The 15,671-nt window shown below is 44.2% G+C and overlaps 2 protein-coding genes across 2 annotated transcripts in view; one reads left to right on the top strand and one right to left on the bottom strand.

Annotated features, from left to right (window-relative positions):
• Nucleotides 1–15,442, bottom strand: part of LOC144698307 (uncharacterized) — a 69,279-nt gene extending 53,837 nt beyond the window's left edge. Inside the window, 1 exon segment of the mRNA XM_078570266.1 lies at nucleotides 15,096–15,442. Within this exon segment, the coding sequence (XP_078426392.1) occupies nucleotides 15,096–15,442 (347 nt within the window).
• Nucleotides 1,076–4,981, top strand: LOC144698323 (uncharacterized). The gene is made up of 2 exons (XM_078570278.1): nucleotides 1,076–1,311; nucleotides 3,734–4,981. The coding sequence occupies exon 2, from the start codon at nucleotides 3,815–3,817 to the stop codon at nucleotides 4,844–4,846; it is 1,032 nt and encodes a 343-aa protein (XP_078426404.1). The 5' UTR covers nucleotides 1,076–1,311; nucleotides 3,734–3,814; the 3' UTR covers nucleotides 4,847–4,981.
• Nucleotides 15,443–15,671: the final 229 nt, after the last annotated feature.

Raw genomic sequence — 15,671 nt, 5'->3', positions numbered from 1 at the left:
CTTTCACTGTTTGTGTTCTTTCCTAAAATCTATTGTATCTCTAACTTATTTTCCAATTTAGTTGGAAGTTCGGTGACCTGAGCCGTTAAATGTTTCTCTTTCCACAGTCTCGGCCTGACCACTGAGTATTTCCAGAATTTTCTGATAGGGAATCAGGATCACAGCTGATCGAATTTAAATTCAATGAATCAATCAAAGCTTGTAATTGACAGTCAGTGTCAGTAATGGTGACTAGCATTGCCAGAAAAACCCATTTGGTTCATTATTGCCATTTAACAATGTTAAAAATTCCATCTTTAAAAGTTGAAAGCATTTCATCCATAATCAGCACATTCTTAATGGCAGGACGCTGTTTAAATGTTCCATGTATGGGGGAAAAAAATCAGTTATTCACTCGATCTGCTGAGACTCCAGTGGTCTCCAGACATCTAATGGTAGTGGTTTGTTCTGCTGGTAATTACATTCAGGACAGAACTATGGTGCAGGGCCTGTTCACTTTGTTTTATCAATCAAGGGATTTAATAATTTTATATCCTTCCGCTATGGCTCCATCGCAATCAAATCCCAAAACAATATCTATTCAACACTATCACCTTTCCATGGCGGGACGATTACCCAGCATTCGGAGCGACACAGGATGTGCCCTATCCTCACTGCAGGGGAGACTACGCATGCGCCGTGGCTTGGCTTTAATGAAGCATGCGCGGTAGGATTTCGACCTAGCGCATGCGCAGCGAATGCTGCAGCTGCGCGGTTTGTAATTATCTCGGCTCAGCAACGAGTGAGAAATAACCGACTGTAGGAGGGTAATGGAGGCGTCGGAGTGGGTGTGGCGGGTTCATGAACACCCAGTGGAGGCACCAAACCCACAGTAGGAATGTACACGCCCCACGTTTGCTGCCAATCCGGCGGCAGCTGTGGGGCCTCGTCCGCCCCTCACATTTCCGCATTTATAGGGAGCAACGTGCAGCAGGGCGCATGCGCGGTCATCCTGGTCCAGGTTGCAGGAGGAGATAATGTTGTGAGTTTCTCTCCTGGACTGACAGGGATGGATTTTGGAAACTCCCTTTCCCAGGGGGTTAGAAGGGGAGGATTTACACACAACAAACTCAAACCAAGAGAAATTTTTGTTTCTTCTCAATTTCTATCCTGGACATACAGTGATTGCTATTGTAAATTTCTATTACAGGACATTAGAAAGGGTGGATTGACAGACAGGAAACTCAATTCAAGAATCACATCAAGAACTGAAAGATTCACTCCATTCATCGGGACCTGACTATCAACAGCATTGAATGTGGAAGGAATAAGGTTTGTCTGTTCTGTCTGTGGGAAAAGATTTCAATCATCATAGGGACTGGAAAAAACAGAGGGAGAAACTGTTGAGAGATTTGAAAACAAGGATGAGAATCTTAAAATTGAGGTATTGCTTCACCGGGAGCCTGTGTAGGTCAATGAGCAGAGTGGTGATGGAAGGAAGAGACACGGTGTAAGTAAGATTTACTTATGATTTTGAATACCTCTATCAAATCTTAAGGGTCTGGACAGAGTAAAGAGGGAGAAACTGTACCCATTCGTGAAAGGATAGAGAACAAGATGGCACAGATTTAAGAAAAAATAATCAATGTAGATATGAGAAGAAACTTTTTCACACAGCGAGTGGTTAAGATGTGCAGCCTGAGAGTGTGGTGGAGGCAGCTTCAATCAAGGCATTCAAGAGGATCAGGACCTGAAAAGGAAGAATGTGCAGGTTTATGAGGAGAAGGTGGGGAAATGGCACAAATTGAATTGCTCATTCAGAGAGTTGGTACAGACAGGAAGGGCCGAATGGTCTCCTTCAATGCTCTCACAATTATATGAGTCTGTGATAGGCAGTGAAGTTTTGGATTATCTCAGGTTTATGGAGTTTGAATGTGGGAGGCCAGATAGGAAAGTGTCAGCATAGACATGTCTAGAGGGAGCAAAGGAATGGATGAGATTTACAGAGTCAGCGAGGTCTACAGCACAGAAAAAGGCCCTTCGGCCTATTGAATCTGTGCCGGTCAAACAAGCACCTAACTATTCTAATCCCATTTTCCAGTGCTAGGCCCATAGCCTTATATGCCATTGCATCGCAAGTGCACATCCAAATACTTCTTAAATGTTGTGAGGGTTTCTGCCTCTACCACTCTTTCAGCCAGTGAGTTCCAGATTCCCACCACCCTCTGGGTGAAAAAATTCTTCCTCGCATCCCCTCTAAACCTCCTGCCCCTTACCCTAAATCTATGCCCCCTGGTTATTGATCCCTCCACCAAAGGGAAAAGTTCCTTCCTGTCTACCCTATCCATACCCCTCATAATTTTATACACCTCAATCATGTCCCCCCTCAATCTCCTCTGCTCTAGGGAAAATAACCCCAGCCTATCCAATCTCTCCTCATAACTGAAACTCTCCAGCCCAGGCAACATCCTGGTAAATCTCCTCTGCACTCTCTCTAGTGCAATCACATCCTCCTGATAATGCGGATTCCAGAAATGCACGCAATACTTTAGCTGTGGCTTAACCAGCGTTTTAGACAGTTCCAGCATAACCTCCCATATTCTATGCCTCAGCTAATAAAGGCAAGTATCCCATATGCCTACTTAACCACCTTATCTACCTGTCCCGCTACCTTAAGAGACCAGTGGACATGCACACCAAGGTCCCTCTGATCCTCGGTACTTCCCAGGGTCCTACCATTCATCGTGTATTTCCGTGCCTTGTTTGCCCTGCCCAAGTGCATCACCTCACATTTATCTGGATTACATTCCATTTGCCACTGATCAGCCCATCTGACCAGCCTGTCGATATCCTCCTGTAATCTAAGGCTATCCTCCTCACTATTCACCACCCCACCAATTTTCGTGTCATCCGCAAACTTACTGATCAACCCTCCGACATTCAAGTCTAAATCGTTTATATATACCACAAACAGCAAAGGACCCAACACCGATCCCTGTGGAACCCCACTGGACACAGGCATCCAGTCACAAAAACACCCCTCGACCATCAAACTCTGCTTCCTGCCACTCAGCCAATTCTGGATCCAATTTGCCAAATTGCCTTGGATCCCATGGGCTCTTACCTTCGTTATCAGTCTCCCACGCGGGACCTTTTCAAAAGCCTTGCTGAAGTCCAAGTAGACTACGTAGAGTTTCAAAAATGCTTGAGCTGAGGCAGAAACAAAGTCCGGCGATGTTACTGAGGCGGATCCACCCGATGAGAGACCTTGCCTTTAGTTCTTCCCTCACAATCCCCCTTTCACTGACTCAAAACCTATTACATTTCTATCTTTCCACAGTTCTGAGGAAGGGTCATCACAACCTGAAAAACTAACTCTTGATCTCTGCACTAATGCTGCCTGACCTGCTGAGTTTTCTGACATTTTCTGTTTTTAGGTGGAAATAGGCGGTCTTGGTGATGATGTGGATATGTGGCTGGAAGCTCATCTTGGGGTGAAATATTTCACCATGGTTGTGAACAGTCTGGTTCAGCCTCAGACAGTTGCCTGGGAGATGGATGGAGTCAGTGATCAGGGAGTGGAGTTTGTAGTGGAGACTGAAGATAATGACAATCCAACAGTTTTCATGGTCACCTTTGCCTAGTGCCGGCCCCACAAATTCCTAGATTCATTCAGCTCAATTTCACAACCTGCCTTTGTGTTTTTGTGGGCTCTCTCTCACTCCCTTTTTTCTGTTTTAAATCAATTTCACAGAGGATTAGAAGGGGAGGAATTGCAGTCGGGAAACTGAAACCAAACATCACATCAGGATCTGATGGAGTCGCCCGATTAAACATGGAAGGAAAAAGCACCGTTCACAGTGGGAAGAAACCGTACACGTGTTGTGTGTGTGGACGAGGCTTCAGCCGATCATCTGACCTGTTGAAATACAGTCACGCTGGAGAGAATCCATGGAAATGTGGGGACTGTGGGAAGGGATTCAATCACCCATCCCAGCTAGAAATTCGTCAGCGCACAAAGACTGGAGAGAGGCCATTCACATGTTCAGTGTGTGGAAAGGGATTTTCTGATTCATCCAACCGACTGAGACACCAGCGAGTTCACACTGGGGAGAGGCCGTTCACCTGCACCGAGTGTGGGAAGGGATTCACTACCTCATCCAACCTGCAGAGACACCAGCAAGTTCACACTGAGGAGAGACTGTTTACCTGCTCTGTGTGTAAAATAGGATTTGCTGATTCATCCTCCCTCATGAAACATAAGCGAGTTCACACTGGGGAAAGACCGTTTACCTGCACTGTGTGTAAAAAGGGATTTGCTGATTCATCCAACCGACTGAGACACCAGCGAGTTCACACTGGGGAGAGACCATTTACCTGTTCTGATTGTGGGAAGGGATTCACTCAGTCATTCCATCTACATAGACACCAGCGAGTTCATTCTGGGGAGAGACCATTTACCTGTTCTGATTGTGGGAAGGGATTCACTGATTCATGGACCCTGCTCAGACACCAGCGAGGTCACACTGGGGAGAGACCATTTACCTGTTCTGATTGTGGGAAGGGATTCACTGATTCATCCAGCCTGCTGAGACACCAGAGGGTTCACACTAGGGAGAGACTATTTACCTGCTCCACATGTGAAAAGGGATTTGCTGATCCATCCACCCTACTGGAACACCAGCAAGTTCACACTGGGGAGAGACCGTTCACCTGCTCCAAGTGTGGAAAGGGATTCACACAGTCATTCCATCTGCGGAGACACCAGCAAGTTCACACTGGGGAGAGGCCATTTACCTGCTCAGAGTGTGGGAAGGGATTCACTCAATCATCCAATCTGCTGAGACACCAGCGTGCTCACAAGTAACTGCTCTGGTTGGATTTAATTCCCAATGATATTCTTGTCTGAAGCATATTGATTGAAGTGTGTTTCTGCTGAGGTTAATAAACTCCAGCCCAGTTACAGATTCTGTATAAAGTTGGAATAAATCACCTTTGCGATAAACAGTGTGTTGAGTCATTTTGATATCTCGAACACAAGTTAGTTCCTTTTGAAGGACTCTCCCTCTGCCCTGTCTCCTCCATCCTCAGCCCCAACGACAATTGTGAGGAGCTCATGGAGCTTCTTTGTCACTAAGATTGAAACAATCCGATCAGCTGCCTCTGCTGCTTCCCTCCCTTCCACTAACCCACCAGGACAAACTGTCTCTAAATTTCCCCCAATGTCTGAGCCGTGAACACATCTTTTTCCAGTTTCTCTCCCATCTCCTCTCATGCCCTCTGTGTGCACCACCTGCTCCATCGAACCTATTCCCACTAAACTATTGACCATCCAACTTCCCAATGTTTACCGTCATTGTCAATGGTTCTCTCTTTTCAGATACTGTTCTGCTCTCCTTTAAACCTTCCATCATTATATATCCTTAAATAAAAACAAGCCCTTCACTCTTCCATCTTTGCATGCTGCCGCCCCATCTCCAGCCTCTCTTTCCTTTCAAAAAATCCTTAAACATTTTGTAATCTCCCAAAACTGCGTCCATTTTTCTGAGAACTCCCTGTTTGAATCCCTCCAATCAGGTTTCTGCCCTGCCTCAGTTCGAAAACAGCTCTTATCAAAGTCACAAGTGAGATCCTATGTGGCTGTGACACAGGTAAACTTTCTCTTCTGGTCCTTCCCGACGTGTCTCACCTTCTTGGAGAGGAGACAGCCAGACCTGTGAGGAACACCTCCGATCGGGCAGTGGGCTGAGTTTGAAAATAAACCCAAGAGCGACATCGCAGGAAAACTTGGTTGGTGAGAAGTTGCTGTTAGGGATTGTGTTTAAATAGCTTAAAACTAGAAAAAAAAATAACATTTATAAAGAGGTAGCTGCCTGGATTTCAGTAAGGAACACCAACAAAAGGGAAGTAACGTTAAATCAAGTCAAAGTGAAATATAGTCATAAAGTAAACTAAAATAAGATAAAGTTAGGAGAATTGTAGCAAAGTGAAGTTACTGTTAATTTATTCTACTCATCCTCCTTTAAGTGTAAAATGAGAAGGAAGTAAAATGAGTAACAGGAAGTAGTAGTGAGGCTACAAGGCAGGAGAAACAAAGCAGAGCATTGAGTCTGCTTCAAATGCAGAATTATGTTAAAAAGGGAAAATTAAAGATGCTCTACCTGAATGCGCACAGCATTCGCAATCAATGATCAAAAAGCACAAATAGTCAGATATAGGGGTAAGATATTATTGCCATTATGGAAACATGGCTGCATGGTGACAAAAACCTGGAACTGAATATTCATGGATACTGGAAGTTTAGTAAAGGCAGAAAAGGAGGTGGAGTTGTGCTGATAATAAGGGATGAGATCAGTGCATTGGTAAAGGGGATCTCAGTTTGGAAGAACAATGTGTGGAATCTGTTTGGGTGGAGCTAAGAATTAGCAAAAGGCAGCAGACATTGGTTGGAGTTATTCATAGCCTACCAGATAGTAATGGTAATAGTAATGTATTAATCAGGAGATGAAAGAAGCATGTAGCATAGGCTATACATTGATCATGGATGACTTCAATCTACATGTACACTGGGTAAACCAATTGAGCACTGATGCTGTGGAAGATGAATCTCTGGAGTATGTTGGGGATGGTTTTCTAGAGCAGTATGTTGAGGAGCTGACTCGAGGTCAGGCTATTTTAGATCTAGCATTATGTAATGAAAAAGGACTAATTAATAATCTTGTAAAAGAACCTTGAGGGGCGAGTAAACACAATATTATAGTATTTTATACTATGTTTGAAAATGAGGTAGTTCACTCTGAAGCACGGGTGTTAAAGTTGAATAAAGGAAATTATGAAGGCGTGAGGGACAAATTGGCTGAGATAGAATGTGAAAATACGTTAAAATGTACAGAGGCAATGGATAGTCTTCAAAGAATTATTAAATAGCTTACAGCACATACACCTTCCTTCAAGGTGCAAAACCCCCAAAAAGTCAGTCAACCGTGGCTGACAAAGGAAGTTAAGAATGGTATAAGATTTAAAGATAAGCTTTTGAAGTTGCCAGAAGTGGTAGTAAACCTGAGGATTGGGAGGCTTTTAAAATACAACAAAAGAAGACCAGGAAACTGGTAAAGAAAGGGAGAATAGCATATGAATGCAATCTAGAGAAAAGATAAAAACAGACTCTAAAAGCTGCTTTAGGCAAATGAGGGTCCATTCATGCAGAGTCGGGGAATAGAGAAAGGGCAGAGAAGCTTAATGATAATTCTGAGTCTGCCTTCACCAGGGAAGATACAAGAAATCTCCCAGATTTAGAGATCCAAGGGAGTAGGGAGAATAAGGAGTTGAAGGTAATTAATATCAGTAAGAATGGGATTGAAAGTTGATAAGTCACCGGGACCTGACATATTAATTAGCAAAATAAACCCACATGGGATAGGAGGCAACACACTGACATGGATTAAGGATTGGCGAACAGGCAGAAAACAGAGAGTAGGAATAAACGGGTAATTCTCGTGTTGGTAGGCTGTTATTAGTGGGGTACCACAAAGATCAGTACTTGGGTCCCAGTTGATCACAATATATATTAACAATTTGGATGTGGGGACCAAATGTAATCCTTCCAAGTTCGCAGATGATACAAAGTGAGGTGGGAATGTGTTGTGATGTAGATGTAAAACAGCTATGGGAGGATTTGACTTAGTGAGTGGGCAAGAACATGGCAGATGGAATATATTGTGGAAAAATGGCAGAAGGAACTAACGTTCAGAGTATTTCCTAAAAGATAAGAGATGAGAAAGTGTAGATGTACAAAGGGACCTGAGTGTCCTTGTCCACAAGTCGCTGAAGGCTAACATGCAGATGCAGCAAGATATTCGGAAGGCTCGTGGAATGTTAGCTTTTGCCACAAGAGGATTTGAGTACAGGAGTAGTAAAGTCTTGCTTTAATTGTTTAGAATCTTGTTTAGACCGCACCTGGAGTGGTGTGTGCTGATTTGGCCACCTTGCCTCAGAAGGATATCATTGCCATATAGGGAGTGCAATGAAAGTTCACAGGTTTGTTCCGGGGATGGTGGGACTGTCTTATGAGGAGAGATTGGGCAAATTCACTCTCTTTAATCAGTACATATTTCACCACATCTCCACCTCCTTTTAGATCTGAAAAAGGGTTTTACAAACTCCAAACATTGTCTCTGTCTCTCTCTCCACAGATACTTTCAGACCTGCTGTGTTTTTCTGGCATTTTTTGTTTTCGTTCCCCTGTTCCTATGTCTGCGGTGGATCCCCCTCTCCCAGGCCTGGGCTTCCATGTGATGTTCTGAATGATGACAGTATTAACCTTCTCCCTAACCTGTCCTAACCCTTCTGCCCGTTCATTTATTGAAACCAGGGATTCTACTTGTTCTAATGGTGACTTTCCCTGCCTGGCTAGTCATTCCTTGAAGTGAGCCCTTGAATTGTTTGTACGTTGTTTTATCATGTTCCCACATTTCAGTAACAAATGTTGAAATGTATGCTCCACACCCACAGGGTTTCATCTGTTTAAAGTCACAAACAGAAAGGTCCAGTTTTCTCCTGGAGTTTGAGACAAATCAGCTTTCAGAATGATGCAGAGTTTCAGCCAATGAGGGAGAACCGAGATCAGCCCCGCCCCTCATTCTGTCTGATTGGCTGGAGGAGCAGCTGCTCCCATTCGGTCATCCAGCCCCGCCCACTCCTCCATCACTGCTGGAAAAACTCAGCAGATCTGACATCATCTGTGGAATGAAAAAAAACAATTAATGTTTCGAGTCCGTATGACTCACTGTTTTGTTCTCTCTCCACAGATGCTGTTAGACCTACTGAGTTTTTCCAGCATTTTCTGCTTTTGTTTCAGAATTCCAACATCTGCAGTATTTTGCTTTTACTTTAAAGTTGTGAAGTCACCGGAGCCAAATGAGATGCACCCAAGGACACTGGGAGAACTGGATTAACAGAAATTTCCTCCATTTAAATATTGAGAAGACGAAAGCCATTGTCTTCAGTCCTCGCTACAAACTCCACTCCATAGTCACTGGCTCCATCCCTCCACCTTGCTGGGAGTTGGAGTGGACCGGACCTGTGGGAGATACTCAGGAGATGAGAAGTGCTTATAAATACAGGTCGGGGATTCGAGTGAGGCCTACCTTGCTGGGAGTCAGAGTGGAGCGGACCTGCAGGAGACAGTGGGGAGCTGAGGAGCACCTATAAATACAGACCGAGGATTTGAGTGAGGAATGTCTATAAATACAGACCGAGGATTTGAGTGAGGAGTGGCTATAAATACAGACCGAGGATTTGAGTGAAGAGTGTCTATAAATACAGACCGAGGATTAGAGTGAGGAACATCTATAAATACAGACCGAGGATTTGAGTGAGGAGCATCTATAAATACAGACCGGGGATTTGAGTGAGGAGCGTCTATAAATACAGACCGAGGATATGAGTGAGGAGCGTCTATAAATTCAGAGTGAGGATTTGAGTGAGGAGCCTCTATAAATACAGAGTGAGGATTTGAGTGAGGAGTGTCTATAAATACAGACCGAGAATTTGAGTGAGGAGCATCTATAAATACAGACCGGGGATTTGAGTGATGAGTGTCTATAAATACAGACCGGGGATTTGAGTGAGGAACGTCTATAAATACAGAGTGAGGATTTGAGTGAGGAGTGTCTATAAATACAGACCGGGGATTTGAGTGAGGAGCGTCTATAAATACAGAGCGGGGATTTGAGTGAGGAGCGTCTATAAATACAGACCGAGGATTTGAGTGAGGAACGTCTGTAAACATAGACGGGGGATTTGAGTGAGGAGCGTCTATAAATACAGAAGGGGGGTTTGAGTGAGGAACGTCTATAAACACAGATGGGGGATTTGAGTGAGGAACGCCTATAAATACAGATGGGGGATTTGAGTGAGGAGCGTCTATAAATATAGAGCCGGGATTTGAGTGAGGAACGTCTATAAACACAGACGGGGGATTTGAGTGAGGGACGTCTATAAATACAGACAGGGGGTTTGAGTGAGGAACGTCTATAAACACAGACGGGGGATTTGAGTGAGGAACGCCTATAAATACAGACGGGGGATTTGAGTGAGGAACGGGCTGTTTCACTGTTGCAGCTGCTGTGAGGCAGCAGGAGAGGGGGGGAAAGAGGCAACTGTGATGTCACAGGAAGCAGGTACGTTGATTGGTCGGTAAGTGCTCAGTCTAAGGGACAGTGTGTGAGAAACCAGCTTAGGACAGGCAAGTTCAGGTAGATCTATAAATAAAAATAACTTTACACTAATAAACCAAAATTTGAAAACTTTAAAATTCAAATAAAACAACAAAGATTTTAAACAAGCAATAAAATAGAGTTACTTAAATAAACATCTAATACACATGCCTTGTAGTTAAGAAGCATATAATCTTTAGTTGTCAGTGATACTAGCATTCAGTAAACACAGTAAATTGTAGCATACATAGGAAGAAAGTAATTAAAGTAAATTAGCTAAATAACATAAGTTAGAATGGTGGGACAGGGGTTATGTTGCAGCTGTGAGATGTGGGAGCTTTTGGATGCCAAGGCGATCCATGACAAACACGTCTGCAGGAAGTGTAAGCAGCTTGAGGAATTCCGGATCAGGATTATTGATCTGGAAACCGAAATGCAGACACGCAACAACATAATGGACGGGGAGAAATACCTGGATACTTTGTTCCGGAAGACAGTCACACCTCTTAGAAGAGGGTCATCTGTTTGATCAGCAGTGAGGGACAGGAGGATGTGACTGTCAGTGAGGCAGGTAATGGGACTGAGCAGGCAGTAGTGGAGGAGTCTCAGGCTTTGCAAGTGTCAAACAGGTTTGAGATGCTCACAACCTGTGTGGATGAAAGTGAAATGTGCAAGGTGGATCAGCTGGCTGGCCATGACACTGTGGTACAGGAAGCCATTCACGCAGTGGGAGCAAAACGGAATGTAGTGGTAGTAAGGGATAGTATAGTGAGAGCATTGACACTGTTTTCTGCAGCAAAAAGTGAGAGTCCAGACGGCTGTGTTGCCTGCCCAGTGCCAGGGTTCCGGACATCTGCTCAGGGCTGGAGAGGGACTTGCAATGGGAGGGGGAGAATCAAGTTGTCGTGGTCCATATACGTACCAATGACATGGGTAGAACTAGGAAAGAGGTTCTGTAAAGTCAGTGTAAGGAGCTAGGTAGCAAATTATGTAGCTGAAACTCAAAGGTAATAATCTCTGGATTATTACCTGAGCCACGTGCAAATTGGCATCGGGCAAATAAGACTGGAGAGACCAATGTGTGGCTCAAAGATTGGTGTGGGAGAAGTGGGTTCCGGTTTGTGGGGCACTGGTATCAGAGCTGGGGACAGTGGGGGCTGTACCGTTGGGACGGTTTACACCTGAACCGTGCTGGGATGAGTGTCCTCACAAATCGCATAGCTAGGGAAGTAGAGAGGGCTTTAAACTAAACAAGAGCAGTGAGGGATCAAGCTTGGGTAGAGGTATCAATTCAAGGTGTAGAGTCAAGAAAGGAGAGCAAAATAGTAATATGAGAAACAAGGTCAGAGAATGGCAGGAAAGGACTGAGAGAAAGAAACCTGAGAATAAATCAACAGTCAAGACTAAATGTTACAACGGTAACAAAAAGACAAGACTGAAGGCTCTCTATCTGAATGCACATAGCATTCAAAACAAAGTAAATGAATTGACGACTCACACAGAAGTAAATAAATATGAGCTGTTAGTAATTATGGAGACGTGGCTGCAGGACAACTAAGATTGGGTCCTTAATATTGAGGGGTACATGACATTCAAGGAGAATAGGAAGCTAGGTAAAGGTGGCGGGGTTGCATTGTTAATCAAAGAGGGCATTGGTGCAATAGTTAGAGATGACCTTGGATCAGGAGATCAGGATGTAGAGTCGGTTTGGGTGCAGATGAGGAATAGTAGGGGAAAAATAGTCATTAGTGGGAGTGGTTGATGGGCCCCTAACAGCAGCCATAGTGTAGGACAAAGTATTCAAGAGAAAATATTGTGTGCTTGTGATAAAGGGACGGCAATAATCATGGGTGATTTTAATCTACACGTTAACTGGAAAAATCAGATTGGCAGTAATAGCCTGGATGAGGAGTTCTTGGAATGCTTTTGAGATAGTTTCTTAGAACAGCATGTTCAGGAGCCAATCAGAGAGCAGGTTATATTTGACGTGGTATTGTGTAATGTAACAGGATTAATTAATGACCTCAGAGTAAGGGCACTACTAGGTAGCAGCGAGCACAATATGGTTGAATTTTACATCCAGTTTGAAAGGGAGAAGAGTGGGTCAAAGACTAATATCTTAAACTTAAATAAGGGCAACTATGTGGGGATGAAAGCTGAGCTAGCTGAAGTGAACTGGGAAACTAGGCTAGAGGATAGATGAATAGAGAAGCAGTGGCAGACATTTAAGGGAATATTTCAAAGTATTCAGAATGAGTACATCCCAACCATAAAGAAAAATCATAAGGGGAGGACCCACCATCTGTGGTTAACTAAAGAAGTTAAAGAAAGCATCAGCTTAAGGAAAAAGCATACAAATCCACAAAGATGAGCAGCAGGACAGATGATTAGACAGAATATAAAGAACAGTCAAAAATGGCTAAAAGGTTAATCAGGAGAAAGAAATTAGAGTGTGAGAGGAAGTTTGCTAGAAATGTAAAAATGGAGAGCAAGTGTTTCTACAGGTGCTTAAAAAGGAAAAGAGTGAGCAAAGTGAGTGTTGGTCCTCTAGAGGGTGACAGTGGGAAGTTAATAGTAGATAAGGAAATGGTAGAAGAAATTAATAATATTTTGCTTCTGTGTTCAATATAGAGGATACAAAAAACATTCCAGTAATAGCTGCAAATCAGAAGGTGACAGGAGAAAGGAACTTGGTGAAATTGAAATCACTGGGGAAATGGTACTGAGCAAATTGAAGGAGCTGCCGATGTCAAGTCTCTGGGATCCAATGAACTACATCCTAGGGTCTTAAAAGAGGCGGCTAATGCGGTAGTCGGTGCGCTGGTGTTAATTTTCCAAAATTCGCTCGATTCTGGAAAGGTTCCGTCAGATTGGAAAGCAGCAAATATAACCCCTCTATTCAAGAAGGGAGGGAGGCAGAAAACAGGAAACTATAGGCCAGTTAGCTTGACGTCTGTCGTGGGGAAGTTATCAGAATCAATCATTAAGGAGGTTATAGCTGGGCACTTAGAAGAGCTCAAGGCAATTGGGAAGAGTCAGCATGGTTTTGTGAAAGGAAAATCCTGTTTAACCAATTGATTGGAGTTATTTTGAAGGAGTAACATGCGCAATGGATAAAGGGGAGCCTGTAGACATACTGGACTTGGATTTCCAGAAGGCATTTGATAAGGTGCCACATCAAAGATTATTACAGAAAATAAAAGCGCATGGTGTAGGGGGTAACTTATTAGCATGGATAGGAGATTGGCTGGCTGGCAGAAAGCAGGGAGTATGTGTAAATGGGTCTTTTTCTGATTGGCAGGATGTGACGAATGGAGACCCACAGGGGTCTGTATTGGGGCCTCAGCTTTTTGTGATTTACATCAATGTTTTATTTGAGGGGAGTGAAGACATGGTCGCTAAATTGGCAGATGGCACAAAGATAGCAAGGAAAGTATGTTGCGAAGAGGACATGAGGAGGTTGCAGATGGATGTAGATAGGTTGAATGAGTGGCCAAAGATCTGGCAAATGGAGTGAAATGTGGGAAAATGTGAAGTTGGTCACTTTGGCAGTAAGAACAAAAAAGCAGAGTATTGCTTAAATGGAGAATGGCTGCATAATTCTGTAGTGCAGAGGGAGCTAGGTGTTCTAGTAAATGAGTCACAAAAAGTTTGTATGCAGGTACAGCAAGTAATTAATAAGGCTAATGGAATGCTATCCTTTGTTAGGAGAGGGGTTGAACATAAAAGTAAGGATGTTATGCTTCAGTTATACAGGACTGCACCTTGAATACTGCGTGCAGTTTTGGTCTCCTTATTTAAGGAAGGATATAAATGCATTGGAGGCGGTTCAAAGGATGTTCACTAGATTGATATCTGGAATGAGCGGGCTGTCTTATGAGGAAAGGTTGGACAGACTGGAGTTTAGAAGAGTGAGGGGTGATTTGATTGAAGTATACAAGATCCTGAATGGCCTTGACAAGGTGGACGTTGAAAGGATATTTCCTCTTGTGGGTGAGTCTAGAACTAGGGGGCACCGTTTCAAAATTAGGGGGTCGCCCTTTTAGGACAGAGATGAGGATAATTTTTTTTTCTCAGAGGGATGTGCGAATGGAAACTCTCTGCCTCAGATGGCGGTGGAGGCGCGATCATTGAATATGTTTAAGACAGAGGTAGATAGATTCTTGTTAGGCAAGGGAATCAAAGGTTATCGAGGTTAGATGGTAATGTGGAAATTCAAACACAAGAAGATCAGCCATGATCTTATTGAATGACACAGCAAACTTGAGAGGCCAAATGGTCTGCTCCCGTTCCTATTCCATATGTTCTTATGGTCTCTCTCCAGTGTGAATTCGCTGGTGTATTCACAAGTGGGATGACTGAGTGAATCCCTTCCCACACATGAAGCAGGTGAATGGTCTTTCCCCAGTATGAAATCGTTGGTGTCTCAGCAGGCCAGATGGCTGAGTGAATCCCTTCCCACACTCGGTACAGGTGAATGGTCTCTCTCCAGTGTGAAACCGCTGGTGTATTCGCAGGTGGGATGACTGAGTGAATCCCTTCCCACACTCGTAGCAGGTGAATGGTCTCTTCCCATTGTGAAACCGCTGGTGTGTTCGCATGTGGGATGGCTGAGTGAATCCGTTCCCACACTCGGAGCAAGTGAACGGTGTATCTCCAGCATGAATTCGCTGGTCCCTCTGCAGGTGGTATGACTGAGTGAAACCCTTCCCACACTCGGAGCAGGTGAACGGTCTCTCCCCACTGTGAACTTGCTGGTGTATCAGCAGGTCAGATGACTGAGTGAATCTCTTCCCACGCTCAGAGCAGGTTAACGGCCTCTCCCCACTGTGAACCCACCGGTGTCTAAGCAGGTCAGATGACTGAGTGAATGCCTTCCAACACTCAGAGCAGACGAACGGTCTCTCCCCATTGTGAATTCGCTGGTGTGCTCGCAGGTTGGTTGAGTAAGTGAATCCCTTCCCACACTCAGAGCAGGTGAATAGCTTCTTCCCATTGTGAACTCGCTGGTATCTCAGCAGCTCAGATGACTGAGTGAATCCCTTCCCACATTCAGAGCAAGTGAATGGTCTCTCCTCAGTGTGAATTCGCTGGTGTGTTCGCAGGTTGGCTGACAGAGTGAATCCCTTCCCACACTCGGAGCAGGTGAACGGCCTCTACCCGGTGTGACTGCGTCGATGGATTTCCAGCTGGGATGGGTAATTGAATCCTTTCCCACAGTCCTCACATTTCCACGGTTTCTCCATGGTACGGGTGTCCATGTGTCTCTTCAGGTTTGATGATCAATTGAATCCTTGTCCAAACAGAGAACATGTGTACAGTCACCCCCACTGTGAATGGTGTGATGCTATTTCAGGCTGTGTAACTGGTTAAAGCTCTTTCCACTGTCAGTTCACTGGAACACTCTCACTCGGGTGTGTGTGTGTCTCAGTGCTTTTCCAGACACACTGATGTTTGAAATCTTTTCCCACAGAC

This window comes from Cetorhinus maximus, chromosome 23 (assembly GCF_964194155.1).
Source record: "Cetorhinus maximus chromosome 23, sCetMax3.hap1.1, whole genome shotgun sequence".
NCBI lineage: Eukaryota > Metazoa > Chordata > Chondrichthyes > Lamniformes > Cetorhinidae > Cetorhinus > Cetorhinus maximus.
Note: the sequence above shows the minus strand (reverse complement) of the source record. Positions and strands in the feature narration are given on the sequence as shown.

Bases quoted from the DNA above. Each gene is read 5' to 3' on its own strand.
- LOC144698323 (XM_078570278.1), top strand. From the start codon at position 3,815: ATGGAAGGAAAAAGCACCGTTCACAGTGGGAAGAAACCGTACACGTGT.